This window comes from Macrosteles quadrilineatus, unplaced genomic scaffold (genome assembly GCF_028750875.1).
Source record: "Macrosteles quadrilineatus isolate MER2022 unplaced genomic scaffold, UCM_ALF_1.0 Scaffold_7__1_contigs__length_78375512, whole genome shotgun sequence".
NCBI lineage: Eukaryota > Metazoa > Arthropoda > Insecta > Hemiptera > Cicadellidae > Macrosteles > Macrosteles quadrilineatus.
The window spans coordinates 64,338,819-64,355,472 of NW_026542600.1; the positions used below are offsets into that span (position 1 = coordinate 64,338,819).

General features: G+C 31.4%; 1 protein-coding gene across 1 annotated transcript in view; it reads right to left on the reverse strand.

Moving 5' to 3' along the window:
- The window catches only part of LOC128998160 (beta-1,3-galactosyltransferase 5-like), a 29,652-nt gene that overhangs the window by 10,391 nt on the left and 2,607 nt on the right, over positions 1 to 16,654 (reverse strand). The window contains exon 3 of the mRNA XM_054424172.1: positions 2,437 to 2,783. Within this exon, the coding sequence (XP_054280147.1) occupies positions 2,437 to 2,783 (347 nt within the window). The remainder of the gene's footprint in view (positions 1 to 2,436; positions 2,784 to 16,654) is intronic.

Genomic DNA, 16,654 nt, shown 5'->3' on the forward strand with positions numbered 1-16,654 from the left:
CTACTTTGACCTAGTAGAAAGTATGTCACTATAAAGAAAAAGCCAGTTGAGTCTTATAATTATCTTGATTAGACTAAGTTGAATGATGAAAAAACTGGACATAATTTTCATCTATGATTGTCTGCACGGGGTGACAAACTTGGGCAGTTTTACAAAAGTTCAATTTTGCCATCGTCCAACATGGCCATGATTCAACCATCCAAATAAAACATGGATATAAAAAATACATTGCATCCTCAAGTCATAATTTATCTTCATTAAAGAAAAAAAAACATGCACTAGGCCTAACTGAGTCCGGCTCATTAGTTATTGGGGAATTTTCGATCAGTATCAGAACACAAAATGTATCAAGCCCTAAATTTAAAGAACATCTAATAGAAAAAAGGCCCTATATAAAAAGGGATTCATTGATTAAACAGTTTTTAATGTGGATGATAGATGTGACTATTAATATAACTAGACATTCCATCCCCATGTTAAATTTGTAGGCATATTTTTTATCAAAATCATCGTAGTTGATGTGAGGCCCTGACAGATTGTGCTGTTCTAAATTAGATAAGTCTGTCGATTACACAAACTTTTTTACCACGTCAAACTTATGAAATGACTAATGGTGGCTCATGGGGGGTGTTATGACACATCAACTTGGTCATAAAAAAAGAAATAAATAGTAGTTTTAGACACTAGCAAATTCTGTGACTGGCTCACACAACTACGTTCTTTTTTAATAAAAAATTGACAGCTGGTCCATGTAGATGGGATGTCTACTTTAGTATCCAAATGGTCAATGGTGATAGTTGGTAAAAGAATAATAATAAAAATTTTGTAACAAATGGTTAATCGATTTTAGTATGGGATTAGATTTACATAGTCAAATTATACGTTACTCTACAGACAATTCTTTACAAGTGAAGTAGTGTCTTTTGGAGAAATCTGCTACGTATTTTTCCTTGTTTTTTTTATAACTTTGCCATTGTCAGGGTAACAAAAGTATTCACTACTTGAGGTGGTGTCAGAATAAGTTATACACATTTTACACATAACACGAAAACAATTAATGATAGACCTATTAACAGGATAACAACCTATTAGACGATGCCACGTGTGTACATTGCCGCAGGCAGGGGGTCATGAAGGACTGACAGGGTCTCTATCAACGGCTAATATTGGCCTATTGTTGCCTATTGAGGAGAGCGATGAAAAAAATAATGGGTTTTGTAATTGAGTTTTTTTATGTGTACTGTACCTGATTTTTAGCGAGTTTCCCATATAGGGAATAAGCTATTACCGTAGGTCTCATGGTAAGACCTGGACCCGGGACCGATTTATTTTTTTGTTTTGAGGTCCCCAGAGGCCAAAAACTCCATCCGTTCAAATTCATATATATATATATATGTCCGTTAGCACGAGAACTCGAGCAAAAATTATCCGATTTTGATTAAATTCGGTATAAACATGTAAACCTACATTTATTCGAACGAGTTTGCAAACCAGCATGATCCGACCATGGGAACGGGGGTTTATGGTGGGTTTTACAGGGTAAAAATGAGTTTTTTTCCATTTTTGACCCTAAAAACATAAAATTTTGGAACTTCTTTCCAAACCATTTTGTAGAGCTTAAAAAAAGAAATAATTTAGTATATTGAAGCATTGTTGTATGCCTAATGGTTACGGAGAAAATTCAAAAAAGTGTTAGGCCTAATTTAAAATTCCCATGTTATTCTTATGGAGAAAATGAAAACTGTTGTAGTTTACTTGTTTATTGATATATGTTGATCACATTTGGCAAATTTATTTATTTCATCCTATACTATTGATGTACTATTGAGTATGGTCAAAAAACACTTTTTACCTTCCCCGTAGCAGCAAACCTAAGCACTCGTTAAATCTAATGTTATTTAAATTGGGAATAAATATGTCTTATTTATGGAACTAGGTGAGGAAAAATGTAATCAGACAAGTTGAAATTCCCTTAGTCTGCAGGTTTGCTGCGGCGGGGGTATTATGTATTTATATACAGTATATTGAATTCGCTTAGAGTATTTTATAAATTTAATGTAGGTAGTTATAAACAGTAATATAGAATATCGAGACTATTACTTATATCTAGCAAATCATACTGAATTATTATTCCATAGTCACATTAAAAACACTATTATTGTCTTCAGGGTAAAACGGAGCCCCATCACTTAGTGTGTTCAGCTTCTTTGCATACGGCGGCCAACTTTACAGCAGAAACAGAGAAGTAGTTTGCGGCTGTTAAGACGGATCTTGGCAACGAGACTGACAAGTTAGCAAAACAATTATACTTTGAACACCACTACAGTGTTATTTAATACAAACTGATTAAAACTATTTTATATTAAATCAATAGGATGGACAATATTCTACTCTCCTCATGCAAGAACTCTACACAAATCTTTGTTATACACTTACGTCCTTGCGTTGAGCAAAGTGTCCCCAAGTCTGACGTACGGCCATTCGTGCAGCGTAGTGATCAGGAGCCGAGGTGATCATAACGAACAGCCGAACCTTAGCCCCGAGCTCCGTACATAGCTCTGGCACACTTAAGTTGTGTCCCGCCGCGTAGATGCTTCGTGTCAGGTAACCACCCTTGGTTTTGTTCAAAGGAACCTCCAACTCCGCCTTGAGTGGGATTTTCTGTATCACCACTGGTTTAGGATCCACCTTCTCAGGGGATGGTTTGGCTGCTGGTATTTCATTTTCTTTAACGTCAACCTTTATCGCTTCGGCCGTAGGCTTAGATTGGTTGGTGACTGGTTCTGAAAAAAAACAACAGATTATAGTTAGTGAAAACACCTTGAGACACAGTTGGTCTTGTGGGCTGTCATGAAGGTCAAGGTTCAAATCCAGCCAATGACTTATGGCTTTTAGCTATATAACCTGGTGATTCGGAGCCCACCTAAATCCTGCCTATGAAACAAAAACAAAACTTGTTTCTTAATTGAGGAGAACTTTCTCTTTATTGCATAACTACCTCTATTTAATAAACGGATTCTATACTATCACCATATGTGTTATATTATATCATATGCATATCTGCACATAGCCATGCTACTTAAGGTAGTAATACAATTTTTAAAATGTTTTTAGATTTTTAACACATTTATTATTTGATTTTGGTATAGACCGAGTATACATCTGATCGAAAGAGAAGAAATTTTAGCAACAAAAGGAGATCAAAGAGGCATGGCAACACAACTAAAAAAATATCTCTTGACTCAATAATGATAATATGTCTGACATTCATCAAGATAATAACAGGTTATCGATTTCAAGCGATGATGGTGCAGATGTATGTAATTTATGTACAGAGTGTCCTCTATAATATAAGTCAATTTATTGTTACTTATTTATACCATTGTGAAGGATTTATACCATATTCTAAAAAAACTACCATATGCTACCATATTGGTATGGGGAAATACCATATTCTAAAAGTAATAGTATAGAAAAATAATAAGGTTAAAATTAAAGCGAGCCATTAAAAGAATTAATGAAATTAAATCTCCTAAACAGTGGTTTTGAAGAAGGAAATTTTTTTAATTGAGGTAAGACGAATGTGATAAACTCTAGGCTAGCAGTCACAAATAGCATTACCATAACAACGTAGGAACATAACAGTTTTATGTGTGCGAATAACTCTGTTAACAGCTCACAAGCCAACAATAGCACTTAATTTAGATTCCTGTACAACTGAGTCACTTGCTATGAAAGTGCACAAGATTACTTTGGCAAATGCAACTTTAAGCTCACTAATAGTTTATTTCCTTCCTTTGTAAAAGATGCATCTGTAACCTAACAGCGTGCATTAGTCAGTTTATATTCTATAAAAATAGTATGAGGGAAAGAGTACTAAGTTCAGTACTTTGTGGGTATTCATAACTTGTATGGGTACTGATGTACACATCATTATGAAAATGAAAATATGTGATTTGTTTTTGGACAAAGAAGATACTGTAATATATCTAACTTTAAATAAGAAAATTAGAAATGTCTTGTATTTAACTATTAGCTTTGTGTTTGCAAAGTTCAAATTATCTTATTTACTTAAAAAATTTACACATATATGAAATCAATATTATCTCTGGAGCGCTTGAGCTACAGAGTTAACAACATCAAGTGGGTAGGAGTAGGATAAAGTATTGTAGAGGAGCATCAGCTGTCATACAGTGTTGCCAATATTAATCACTAATATTTCCCTGCGTTCTGAGAGTGAGGTTTCTATATTTAAATGTTCAAAGACACTATGTTGACTGTGTAAGGGAAGGATAAGATATAAATATGTAAATAGTGCTTTTATCATTTGGGAACATTAAAACAGACAATTTATAGCAGACCCTAATAGGCCTTTCCAAGTTCAGTACCGAAACTACTCCAATCCAAGAGTGAATCTGTTATGCCTTTTGATTTTATAGTTATTGGTGATTTTTTATCAATTTTAAATCAAAGCCTGTTGACTGATTTCCTCTCTTGTCTTTTGGTGGTAAAGTTGTAGAACTAAGACTTACTGCTGATAGTAATCTAAGGCCATAATGAAGTGTAAATTGTTTTTGTTTTGATGCACATGTTAATGTTGATAAACCTATAAAATCAATTCTTTACTGCATCAATCAATCATTTCGCTTTCTCATATCCCAGTAATAATACTGTATCGATGATCACAACAAAGACAACAATAGCCCACAACAACAAACACATTGATATTTTGCAAGTTCAAGTTACATAATAGAGTTCACCTTACTCATGACTAATTAGCTTTAAGTATTTATAAACAAAATGTCAATAGCAACAATACTAGTTTATATTTAAGGATCAATACCAGATGCATTATGTAAGCAACAATGATTTGAAAATTGCTGAAGGAAACACACTTCCATTACCCAAACCAACCATACCGAGAGTAGGCGTGGGACTTAGTATTGAGTCAATCAAACGGCATAATTAGTTTAAACATTTGTTATTTAACTACAGAACGGCATTTTAGAGAATACCCTTGGTAAAGAATCAATATTTTTTTTATGAAAAGGGACAGAGTTTAGCTAGCTTACCTGAGAAATTAGAAAAATCTATTTAAAAAACTGTGGATGAACTAAGAAATTTGGTTAATGAATGGTTCTAAAACACACTTAATGCAATTAAAAAATAAAAATTGTGAGAATAAAAACAAGTTTAAAACCTCAACCTGAGGAGATATAAAATAATTCAATACCCGCAAGGTTCTAGGAATACACCTTGATTATAAACTTAAGTGGGGAAATCATATTCAATATCTGTCTAAAAAGTTAAATTCGTTTAGGTATGCATTAAGTGTAATTATTAATAAAATATCAATGGATATATGTAAAATGGTATATCTCACCTACATTGAATCAATAATTAGATATAGCACAATACTTTAAGGATGCTATGCCCAATCGAAAACTGTGTTTAATGCTCAAAAATCAATAGTGAGGACTATGGCTCGAAGTAAAAGTACAAGCTGTAGATATTTATTTAAAGAAATCGGTATTTTAACTAAAGTAATGAAATGTGTTATCACTGTAAATTCAATCATAAATATCCAACAAAACATCATAACAAATGAAAATTTCCTTGGCATAGGCTTTCATTCTATGAAAATTTTCCAAAATACATGACGGTAAAAGTTTTAAATGAATCATACAGCATTTTATTAAATAATAACCCAAAGAATTTAGCCTAGAACCTTTACATGAACTTCTGTTGAAAAAGCCATACTACAGACAATAGACCATTTGTGGTACTTCACAATAAAAGAGTTTTGTAAAGATGCTTTTTAAAATAATATGTTGAATCCTAAAGTCTTTTCTAGTTATTTTATAAGATATTTTAGTTATGTTAACTTTATAAGTTATAGTTTAGGTTAAGTTATTATTGTGATGACACAGCAGTCTTCCTACTTTGTGCATTGTAAGATGTTATGAGTGATTGATCTGATAATCTCAGTTTCCTTTAAATTTCAGCGAAGAAGAGCAGTACAATTTTAGGTTTGGGTCGAGAACTTTAAGTTTTCTTTGGGAATTCCTCGGATTAGTGAGTTGGTGGCTCAGTTGGTAGCGCCACAGATTTCGGGCCCAAGGCAGTGATGTCATGGGTTCGGATCCTGCTACCTGCCACTACTTTTGATCAATACAGTTCAAGTTCACCCTTGTACTGTACCAACTCACCTCTTGCTTTGTTGGATATGTTCCACGCACAGGCCCGAGGCCTAGGTGGACAGGCCAATGCAATGTTAAAAGAGGCCGACACCTCTTTAAAAAATGTAAAGCTTTATTTTTGGGCTATTAAGTTTTACATAACTGCACAACGTACTATAATTATAATATTCACCTAAGAGTGTTAATTGACAAACACCTTTTAACATATCAATATATAAATCTTAAAATTGTATTGCCAGCAACCCCTTGCCCCTTATAACTTTAATTTTGTGTTGAACAGGATTTTATATTTTTACAATTTAATTGGGCTTATCAATTTATATAGGTACCAGGTACAAAAATACCTACGGTAAGTTAGTAGTACCTAGTAGTAAAAAGTACCTACCAAAAAAATCTAGGTGTCTAAAATCATGTGTGTAGATATTTAAATAAATTGCAATTAAATTGCATTTTAATCCTAAATCTAAATAAATTGCAAGATTTGGAAATTTGTTTTTCAAATAGGCAGCTCCTATTAAATGAGATAAAACCTTTAAAATTTCTTGGAATTAATTTAAATTCAAAACTAGATTGGAAGGATCACTTTGACATAACCTCAACCAAGCTGTCGAAAGGTGTATAGGCCAACTGCTTAAGAAGATTAAAAGGTTGTGTAACACAAGATGTTATGATAACAGTGTATAGTTATACAAAGCTACACAGATACATAGTTTATTGAGTTATGGAATATTGGTGTGGGGTTTCCAATCATATACCAAAAAGTTATTTAAATTGCAAAAAAGGGTGATAAGGCTTGTAAGTGGTGTACGCTCTAGAACTCACTGTAAACCTATATATAAATATATTTAAACATTTCAAAATTTTAACTTTACCTGAAATATATATTCTTCAAGTTCTGTTGTATGTAAAAAATCATTTTTTTAGAAAATTCACATAAACATAATTATGAAACCAGATTTAAAAACAACTTACAAACAGTGCTTTGTAAATACTCAAAGAGTCAAACAAACATACAATACATGACAGATAATTTGTTTAATAAATTGCTCCACATATTGGAGCAATATATAGTGGAGTCTTGGGGGTTGTCCTTCAACACTTTCAAATCAAAAATGAAAACACATTTAATACTAAAATGCCCATATACAGTGGAGGATTTTTTTACATGTCAAAATATTTCTATTTAATTGTGCCTGTATTTTATATAGGCTATATATATACTGTATATATATTTGTACTAGGTCTTATTATATTGATTGATTACATGTAAGTATTCATATTCTGTATTAATAACAGCATTATGTATTTTGTGACGATTGTTAATACATTGTGAAATATCTAGGCCTACAACAATAAATTGATTTGATTTGATTTTATGGTTATAAAAAACAAAAACCAAAAAACACTACAGTAGAACCCTTATAAAGGTCAATAGGTAAAATTTGATTTGTAAAGTATTTCAAAATACCAAGGCTCAGATGGTTGAGGTTCATCTTTAAATTCTTGTTGATTTATAAAGGTTTAAAACACCTACCCTTCAGAATAATAAAGCGTTTTCTGCTGAACCTTAGAATTCTAGAGCTAATACCAAAGCACAACAGATCGTATAAGTATAATTAATCAAGATACTAGCTGTAAAATCTTTGACATGTCGGATGAAACGTTCTAGGGAAATTAGAAAAATTGTATTTATCAAATATTTTTATTCTTTAAGTTTTTATTTATCAAGGCTCAGCTGTATTTACTTTGATTTTACTATTGGATAGTGACTGGTTATTTTGTTAAAGGTCATATTTCAATCTTTAAATTAAGTTTGACAAAGAAAACCTTAACTCAAATCCTTGTTTAACAGAAGAGGGTTGAAAAGAACAATACTGGGACCAAAGAAGGATGTTAGTGTTACGACTTATGAATTTATTCAAAACCTAGAACTACTTGTAGTCTTTGCCCAACATAATACATTTCAAAAGGTAGGAAAATATGTCTGACTATCCACACAGCCCTGTTATAATATGAGAAGAATGCTAGGATAAAATAGCAACATCCGTATTTTGGCTTACAATAAAAAGACCACCAATAAGAAGAAGGATTGCCTACCAAATAATTAAAAAAAACCTAATAGTATTTGTTAAAATATAATATTAACAAATTAAAAAAGGAATTAAAAAATGATCTTTTGTCTATTGCTTCTTGCTGCATTGATCTAGCCTACAAATAGTTTTTGTTAATTAATCTTTTATGTACCTACTTAAGAATCATTACCCATTATAATTATCATTATTCATTGAAATCAAATTCATACATTTTAGCTCATTTAAAATGGAAGAACAGTTTTAGTAATTGTAATATTGTGTACCTCTATCAAAATTTATTTGTATGACATTAATGTAATAAATAATAATTCCACGTTATAACATTATTTGTACAAGGTGTACCAAAAGGTCCTGGAATAGCACTAACTTTCTTCATATTATTAGGATGGCTTCATTAATCTAACCATCTTGGAACCCCAATTAGTCGGGTTTAATGAAGGTTTGCAGTATTGATTGCCGACTATTGGTAGCAGTTATTCAAGAATAAGATATTTTAATGAGCTGCAGTTCACATCAGGACATGGTGATAATTTGGGTGTGAGAATGATAGTCATAAAACATTAATTATGGCAAAAATAAAAATATTTATTAGATCCATTTCATAAGCTCAATACCCTTACAATACAAGCAAAAATTTAGGTCAACACCGATGTAATACAAGTGATATTTTAACTCAACACTGTTATAATACATGTGATAATTAATTAAGTTCAATACAAATCACCATATTGTGATTTGCAGCCATATAGCAAACTTCAAAGTATCTCATCGATCGTCTTATCAACTAAGAGTAGTATGAGATTTGTGACTACTGCCCCTTTAACGCTAATCAATTCATCTGATAAAATATTCATTGTTATTGCGGCTTTATCAAGTAGCTCTTTTCCTCAAGTTGGTCATTGATTTGATGAGCCATTCCCCATGAACTGCATTGGTGCATTCACCCGATGAATAGGTTTTTCAAAATTGATCGGTGTATAGGAAAATACATGGTAGCCTATTAGGATTTCTAGTCTGCCAATCAGCAATGGATTTTATTTAAGTGGCAATGGCTCAACCTCTAGGAATAGCCTGAAGTAATGTAAAAAACAATCCTAAGCTAAAAAGCTTACAGTAGTTAAAAATATTATAATTTGTGGTAGGTCTACAAACAATTAGTTTTGTATTATCTGAAATAAAACAAGTTACAAGTGTTTTGGACTGTTTTGTAACCAATAAATGCCTGAAAACAAGAAATTATTTACACCTAGATCAACTTAACTTGATTATAAGTTACACTTATTTTTTGAATACTGTATTTTTACATAGTGTCTTTAAAAAGTGAAGAAATTCTAACTGCAAATATTTAAACAAAAATATAAGATTATTGCAATCACAAGAACACGATCAGTTAATAAAATAAAAAACATATATACATTTTCTGGACTTAAATACAAAAAATTAAAAAATTATTATTATTCATGGTGAAAATTTAAATTGTTCCCCTAATTTTGCTATGGAATTCAAATTATGTAAGCTATTTATTTTTACAGTATTTATTTTTTTAAGTCTTCTATGGAATAAAATGAAAATTTGATTAAAAAGTCTTTTAGTGTTTTTTTTTTTTTTTTTTAATTTGCCTATTCAAATTGTCTTCCCTCTTTTTATTATTTATGAGCTGGCAGGTTTTGCAAAAAATTGAAACCTGAATAATAAGTTTTCTTAAAAAAAAATTTATGTCATGGAAAGTTAATTTTAAACCTAAAATAGTCACCAGTAGGCCTACTGCTTGAAGTGGATAACAATTTAAAATTTTTTGCATAGACGGGAAAAAGGTGAAATAGTCATAATAGTCAGGTTGGGTAGCAGGAAAATATTTCAGTTCTGGCAGATAGGCTGCAATTTTAGGTGGTTATAGTATACAAGTTTCTGAACCTAAAACCGCCCAGACCCCAATTTTTAAGGACCTCGGTCGTCCGTAATGACGTCATCAAAATGGCGGCCGTAAGAGGATGCTGGGTCCCCATGTTGGCTATAACGACCGAATGCCTGAACCGATTTTTATGAAATTTGGCACACAAGTGCTTGAATACATTATGTCGGCCTGGGTTGAAAATGGTCAAGTTTCATCAAAGTCATTTCAAAATGGCGGCCGTTCAAAACTAAAAAAAATTATGAGGAAAATAATTGTGAATTGTTTTATACAGGGTGAGTTTTAAATGAGTTCCCCCCTACTTTTTTATACATTTCTTAAGATATCAACTCCGAACCACGTCAGATAATTGTAGAGTAGCGATTACTTCATTTCGACTAGTTTTTATTGTATCCGTTTTTCGTTATCAAGCTTTCTTGATAAAATATAACAATTATTTTTATTTTAAATGTCAATATTTCAAAAACCAAACATGACAATGAAAAACGGATTGCGGCATTGAATTTAACATAAAAAAGTAGTTCAAAATGATGGGTCACAACACCACCTTCATATTTAAAATAATTTATCACATTTCAAAATGGCGGTTCCAAGATGGCGGCTGAAAAAAATACATCCGTCATAACCGAGTTGAAATAGGTCAACAATGAATGGTGGTGTCCACTTATCCTTATCTAGCACTATTTTGAGATTATGGCCTTAGTTTGTAAATCCACAATGTTATAATGGACTAAAAATAAAGTTATAAAATGTTCTCATAATTTTAGAATGGATCAACATTTTTTTTAACGGATTGCAGCATCGTATTCAGCGTAAAGGTCTTGTTTGAAACGGTGGGTCACAACCCTATCTTTACATTTGAAAAATAACTTTGTTTCCAAAATGGCGGATCCAAGATGGCGGCCAAAAATGTAAACCCAGTCAAAATGAAGTTCTTGCTACTCTACAATGATCTTACATGGTTCAAAGTTGATATCTTAAGAAATGTATAAAAAAGTAGGGGGGGAACTCTTTTAAAACTCTCCCTGTATAAACCAATTCACAATTATTTTCCTAATAATTTTTAATAGTTTTGATCAGCCGCCATTTTGAAATTACTTGATGAAACTTGACCATTTTCAACCCAGGCTGAGATAATGTATTCAAGCACTTGTGTGCCAAGTTTCATGGAAATCGGTTCAGGCATTCGGTCGTTATAGCCAATTCATGGGGACCCAGCATCCTCTTACGGCCGCCATTTTGATGACGTCATTACGGACGACCGAGGTCCTTAAAAATTGGGGTCTGGGCGGTTTTAGGTTCAGAAACTTGTATACTATAACCACCTAAAATTGCAGCCTGTCTGCCAGAACTGAAATATTCTGCCACTATATGCAGCTATACGACCCCACTATAAAAAATTAAACTACAACAACAAAAACTATGATAAGAAATTATACAAACACAGTTATTGTAATTTTCATCAGTATTGTAGCAGTATTGAATAGCAGTATAGTAATTTTCAAAACCTTCGTTAACTTTCAAATAAAAAACAAAGTTGTCAGTATAAAATGTCTGTATAAACCCTTCAATGGAAGTTTGATTTGTGATTTTTTAGAAAATGCAATAACTTTTATGTAAGTTTTTCAATGTTACGTAACACTGGACTGTAGAGAGTGTGACGAGTATTATTTAAAACTTCTCATATCAATAATCTATAAAATTATGAATTAGGAACCTACTGTTTCTCTGACTTTTCATTCTTTAATTTATGAGTTTCTGTTGAAAAACATGGAATGGCTAACATTGCATTTCCTGTAAAACAACATATACTTGCTTAAATAATAGCAATATCTGTGAATGTTCGGATGGGTTTTATTTTATTCAATCCATACAATCCTTGTGAAATTCCTTATAAGAATAGTAAGGTATTATTAGGATTAACAAACTTATGGACCTATGAATTTCTGTCTTCTAACCAATGGTGGCACAGTTAACTTCTATATTATGTTTTGATTTCCTGAGAAACCAGTTATAGTCATAAAAGCCTACTCAATATGCTTGCTTAATTTAAACATTAAACCCTTCCCAAACAAGTAAGAAGAAAAACAAAACATTTAAACCCAGAGCCATTTATAAATAATTTCAAATCTAATTAAAGAGTTCTTAAACTTTACATTTCTCTACGTTATATTCTTTAAATCAGCTGTAAAAGAATATTTAAATAAGTCTGAAGAACCAATGACTAAATTTAGCCGGTAAAGAAATTAAATAAATCAACCTGGTAATATTGAAAACATCTTCATATATCCAAAGTTATACAGAAATATAGAACTTCTCTAAATGTATTATAGTTAGCCACATAAACAGAACCTAGAAAAATACTCTAGAAAGGGAATGAATATAAAAGGAAACAAAACCCATTACCATTGATACACTGTGTAGTCCTGCTAGAAAAACTAAACAATTTTTATTTTATTTATTAAAACCAGCAAGTCATATAGAATCATTCTAAGCATCGAAAATTCCTCACACAGGTAATGATGAGTAAAGTTATGACTAATTCTTTGAAGGACCCTCGGAGCATCTTCCTAACCTTGGGCCAAGGTTGTACTAGACTCACCAGACTATAGGATTGCATCACTATCCCTCCTCAGGTAGTGATGCAATCAGATGAGCCTTCCACAAACCATGGTCTGAGGATCTGACACTTACACGCAATAACTGCTGTAGCATGAATGAACATTATAAGATTATGTCACACTACTGTAGTAGGAGTGGACATTGTTAGGTGTAAAAATAACAACTGCGGGATAAGTGAACATGTCTTGAAGACATTTATCTCAGCCATAATAATGTTTGATTAGAAACAGAAGATTAGCACTTTCCGTAACTAACTATAATGTCAATGACTGCTGAAGAGAAAAAAATGTTATAAGTTTTCTTTTAGCCTTCCTCAATATTTTTTAGGAAATAACCACAGATAGTAGGCTAAATTTAAAACAACTTATTAATATAAAAACTTGTTTGACTCTAATTACAATTTGTTAGACCACTGTAGATCAGGATGGGCATCAATGTAATGTTATAAATCAGATAGAAGAAATTTGAAAATCTTGTTTATGGTATAACATTAGTTGGAGCACTCTCAAACGTGATAGTGTTATTGTATGTGTTAGACTGTCAAAACACTTTAAAATAAATTCAAATCCCTAACTTACACTTTGCCATTGATTAAAACGCAGCATGAATTTGATTTGATATGTTAAATTGTTGAAACACTTTTTTAGAAAATCAAATCTCGAATTCTTGGCCAAATTATATGGGTTTAGTAATTATTTTATTAAAAACTTACTTTCTAACCTGAATATTACAGGGAGTTTAGAAATATTAAATAGGTGTAACTCATTTAATATAAACCTAAATAGGTATAAAATCTGTAGTAGGTACATAGATATTTTTAAGGTTCCTATTATCTAGTGATACCGGTACAACAATATAATCTAGTTTTTCTGTATTTATACCATGTATCCATCGATGACCAGTAGTGACTGGATAGATTTTGTCAAAGAAAAAACATTTAAAAACATTTTAGTTTTACTAAAAATATTAACACATTTGCATCAGATATAAAGTTTTAATTTTTTTTTGTTTAAGTTAACAGGGTGGCCCAAAAAAAGGTACTCTTCTGTTTTAATGAACATCACTCCACAATATGTTCAGGAATGGTTCAAAACATGAAAAGACGAATGGAATATGTATTAACAATGGTGGAATCTTAGTTTTAAGATAAAGTTTGTATAACTAATAAATAATAATTAATTGCCGTGAAATAATGCGTACCTTTTTTTGGGCCACCCTGTATATTTTTATGAGGGCAAAAGCTTCAAACTGAAAATAGTAGGCCTATTTAATTGTGGTAGTTAAACAATTGCAGAAATTTCCGCAAGAAGGAGGACATAAAATTATTGTTATCAAGTTTAATATTTGTAATCACATTGACATTACACAATTTGCCAAATTTCATAATATAAAAACAGGCATATGGTCGGTTAACCCATTTATTAATCAGTAGGCCTAGATTTAAGACATACTGTGTTTGGCAATCAGAAATTAATATATAGGTAACTTAAAACTAAATAACCCCACCATGGCAAACATGCAAACTAAACGAATTCCCATTTACCGAATTTGATTTTCAATTAAATCTATTTCAATAACATTAGGTTTAACAAGTACCTAGGTTTCCTACTACAGGGAGGGTAAAAAAGTGTGTGTGTTTTTTTTTTTATAGTAAAACAGATTAATAAATAGCTTAGTATAAAATAAATAGATTTTCCATGTTTGATGAAGATATATCCATAAACAAGCAAACTACAACAGTTTAGTTTACTTATTCTCCATAAGAATAACATGGTAATTTTAAATTTACAATTTTTTTTATCTTCTCCGTAACCAATAACCATACAATAACAGCTCGAACTTCAATATACCGGTACTAAATTATTTGTTTTTAAGATCTTCAAAATGGTCTAGAGAGAAATTGGGAAATTTTATGCTTTCAGGGTCAAAAGTGAGAAAAACCAATTTTTGTCCCATAAATACCCCTATTAAAACCCCGATCTCATGGTCCGAACAATGTTTGTTTGCGAACTCATTTGAATAAAATTACATTTACTTTTTTCTACAAAATTTCATCGAAACCGAATCATTTTTGCTAGAGTTATTGTGCTAATGGACACACATAGGCTATACATACATTATATATATGAATTTGAACGGATGGTGCTTTTGGCCTTTGGGGAATCAAAGCGAAAAAGTAAATCGGTCCCAGGTCCATGTATTACCATGAGACCTACGGTTTTAGTTTATTCCCTACGGTATATAGGAAATTCACTAAAACAAAGATGATGTGGGTTTGCTTGATTTGATTATGTTTATAAAATAATATTAAAAGAATAATTCTAAAAATGTCATGAAGGTAGTAGGCCTATTTAAATATTTTTTTTATATAAAATTCTTCTGATCCCTCAAGATTGTTAATTCAGTCTTGCTTGTACAAGGTGTATACCATGATGTGGGTTTGCTTGATTTGATTATGTTTATAAAATAAATGATATTAAAAGAATAATTATAAAAATGTCTTGAAGGTAGTATTTAAACATTTTTTAAATATAAAATTTGTCTGATCTCTTATGATTGTTAATTCAGTCTTGCTTGTACAAGGTGTATACCAACTTCCTTGAAAGATTTTGTGTACCCAAAAAAATCCTATAAATAGGTCCAAGATGTCCGGTTTTCTGTAAGTCCGTATGTATGTAATATTTACAAATGTATAGCCTACATAATTTTGGAAATACTTAAGAATTTACTTCAAACTTAGTAGGTGCTTGAGTGGTGACAAGTGGTGTCACAAAAGCTAAACAAAGTATCAAATTTGTACCAAGTTAAAATGGCAACTATTTGAAATTTTATATTTTAAATATCTCAACAACAAATAGGTTCAGAACATAAAAATACAACACAACAAAGGAATTTTCCAGTTACCGTACTGGTTTTAAATACCTACTGTAATAATACAAAACAACAACTATGTAATTATACACAGAGTATTATTTATTAAACAGCAATAGTGTAGGCCTAATAATTTGGGTTAAACTTAAATTGGGTCCACGTCTGTAAACTCTGCATTTATAAATCTCTTTTGTTTAACAATTCACCCTCAACCTACTACTATTCCTAATTAACTCCTGGCTACTTCTGATTTTTATACTAGTCTATACTGTATAAGATGATAGGTAGATTTTGTGGGAGAGTTTCGCTTTTTCTATAACAGGTTAACCTTTATTACTTTTCTATTTTTTGTTGTCTGTCAATGTTTTACTCTCACCCTAGTTAACGATGCGTCAGACGCTCACAAAATAATCTCAATAACTTGCAGGCTAACAGTACTAGTCAAACAAACAAAGAATATGGATTCATGTCTCGGTCAAAACAAAGCTGGCTTGCTCAATAAATAAAATTTCAAGTGGTGGAGTCACATCATGAGAACTTAAACTTAGGTAAACTTTTGAGTTGTCAAGGGTCGTTCGTGAATGAGAAAATTTGAATAAAGAGGCCGAGTATTATTGATCCTATAACAGTTAAATTTGACTTATCAAAGTTAAAAAATTATAACTTTCAACTTACCTAAAAAGGTACTTTTAGTATTGCAAGAAATAAGATAGCGAATCAAGGTATTAAAGATATTAAAGTAAGAGCTATTGAGGTCCTAATGTAGCCTATATGGGAGTGAGAGATTCAAGATAATGTAAAAAAATATCTGGTGTATGTTGAAATATTAGTTGAATAGTCAAGAAATCCACATGCAAACTTTTAGACAAAATTGAGAAATCATTAAATCAGTGTTACTGACTGTTATATACTTTATAACTCAACAACATAGACTTCTATAAATAAACTTAAATGTA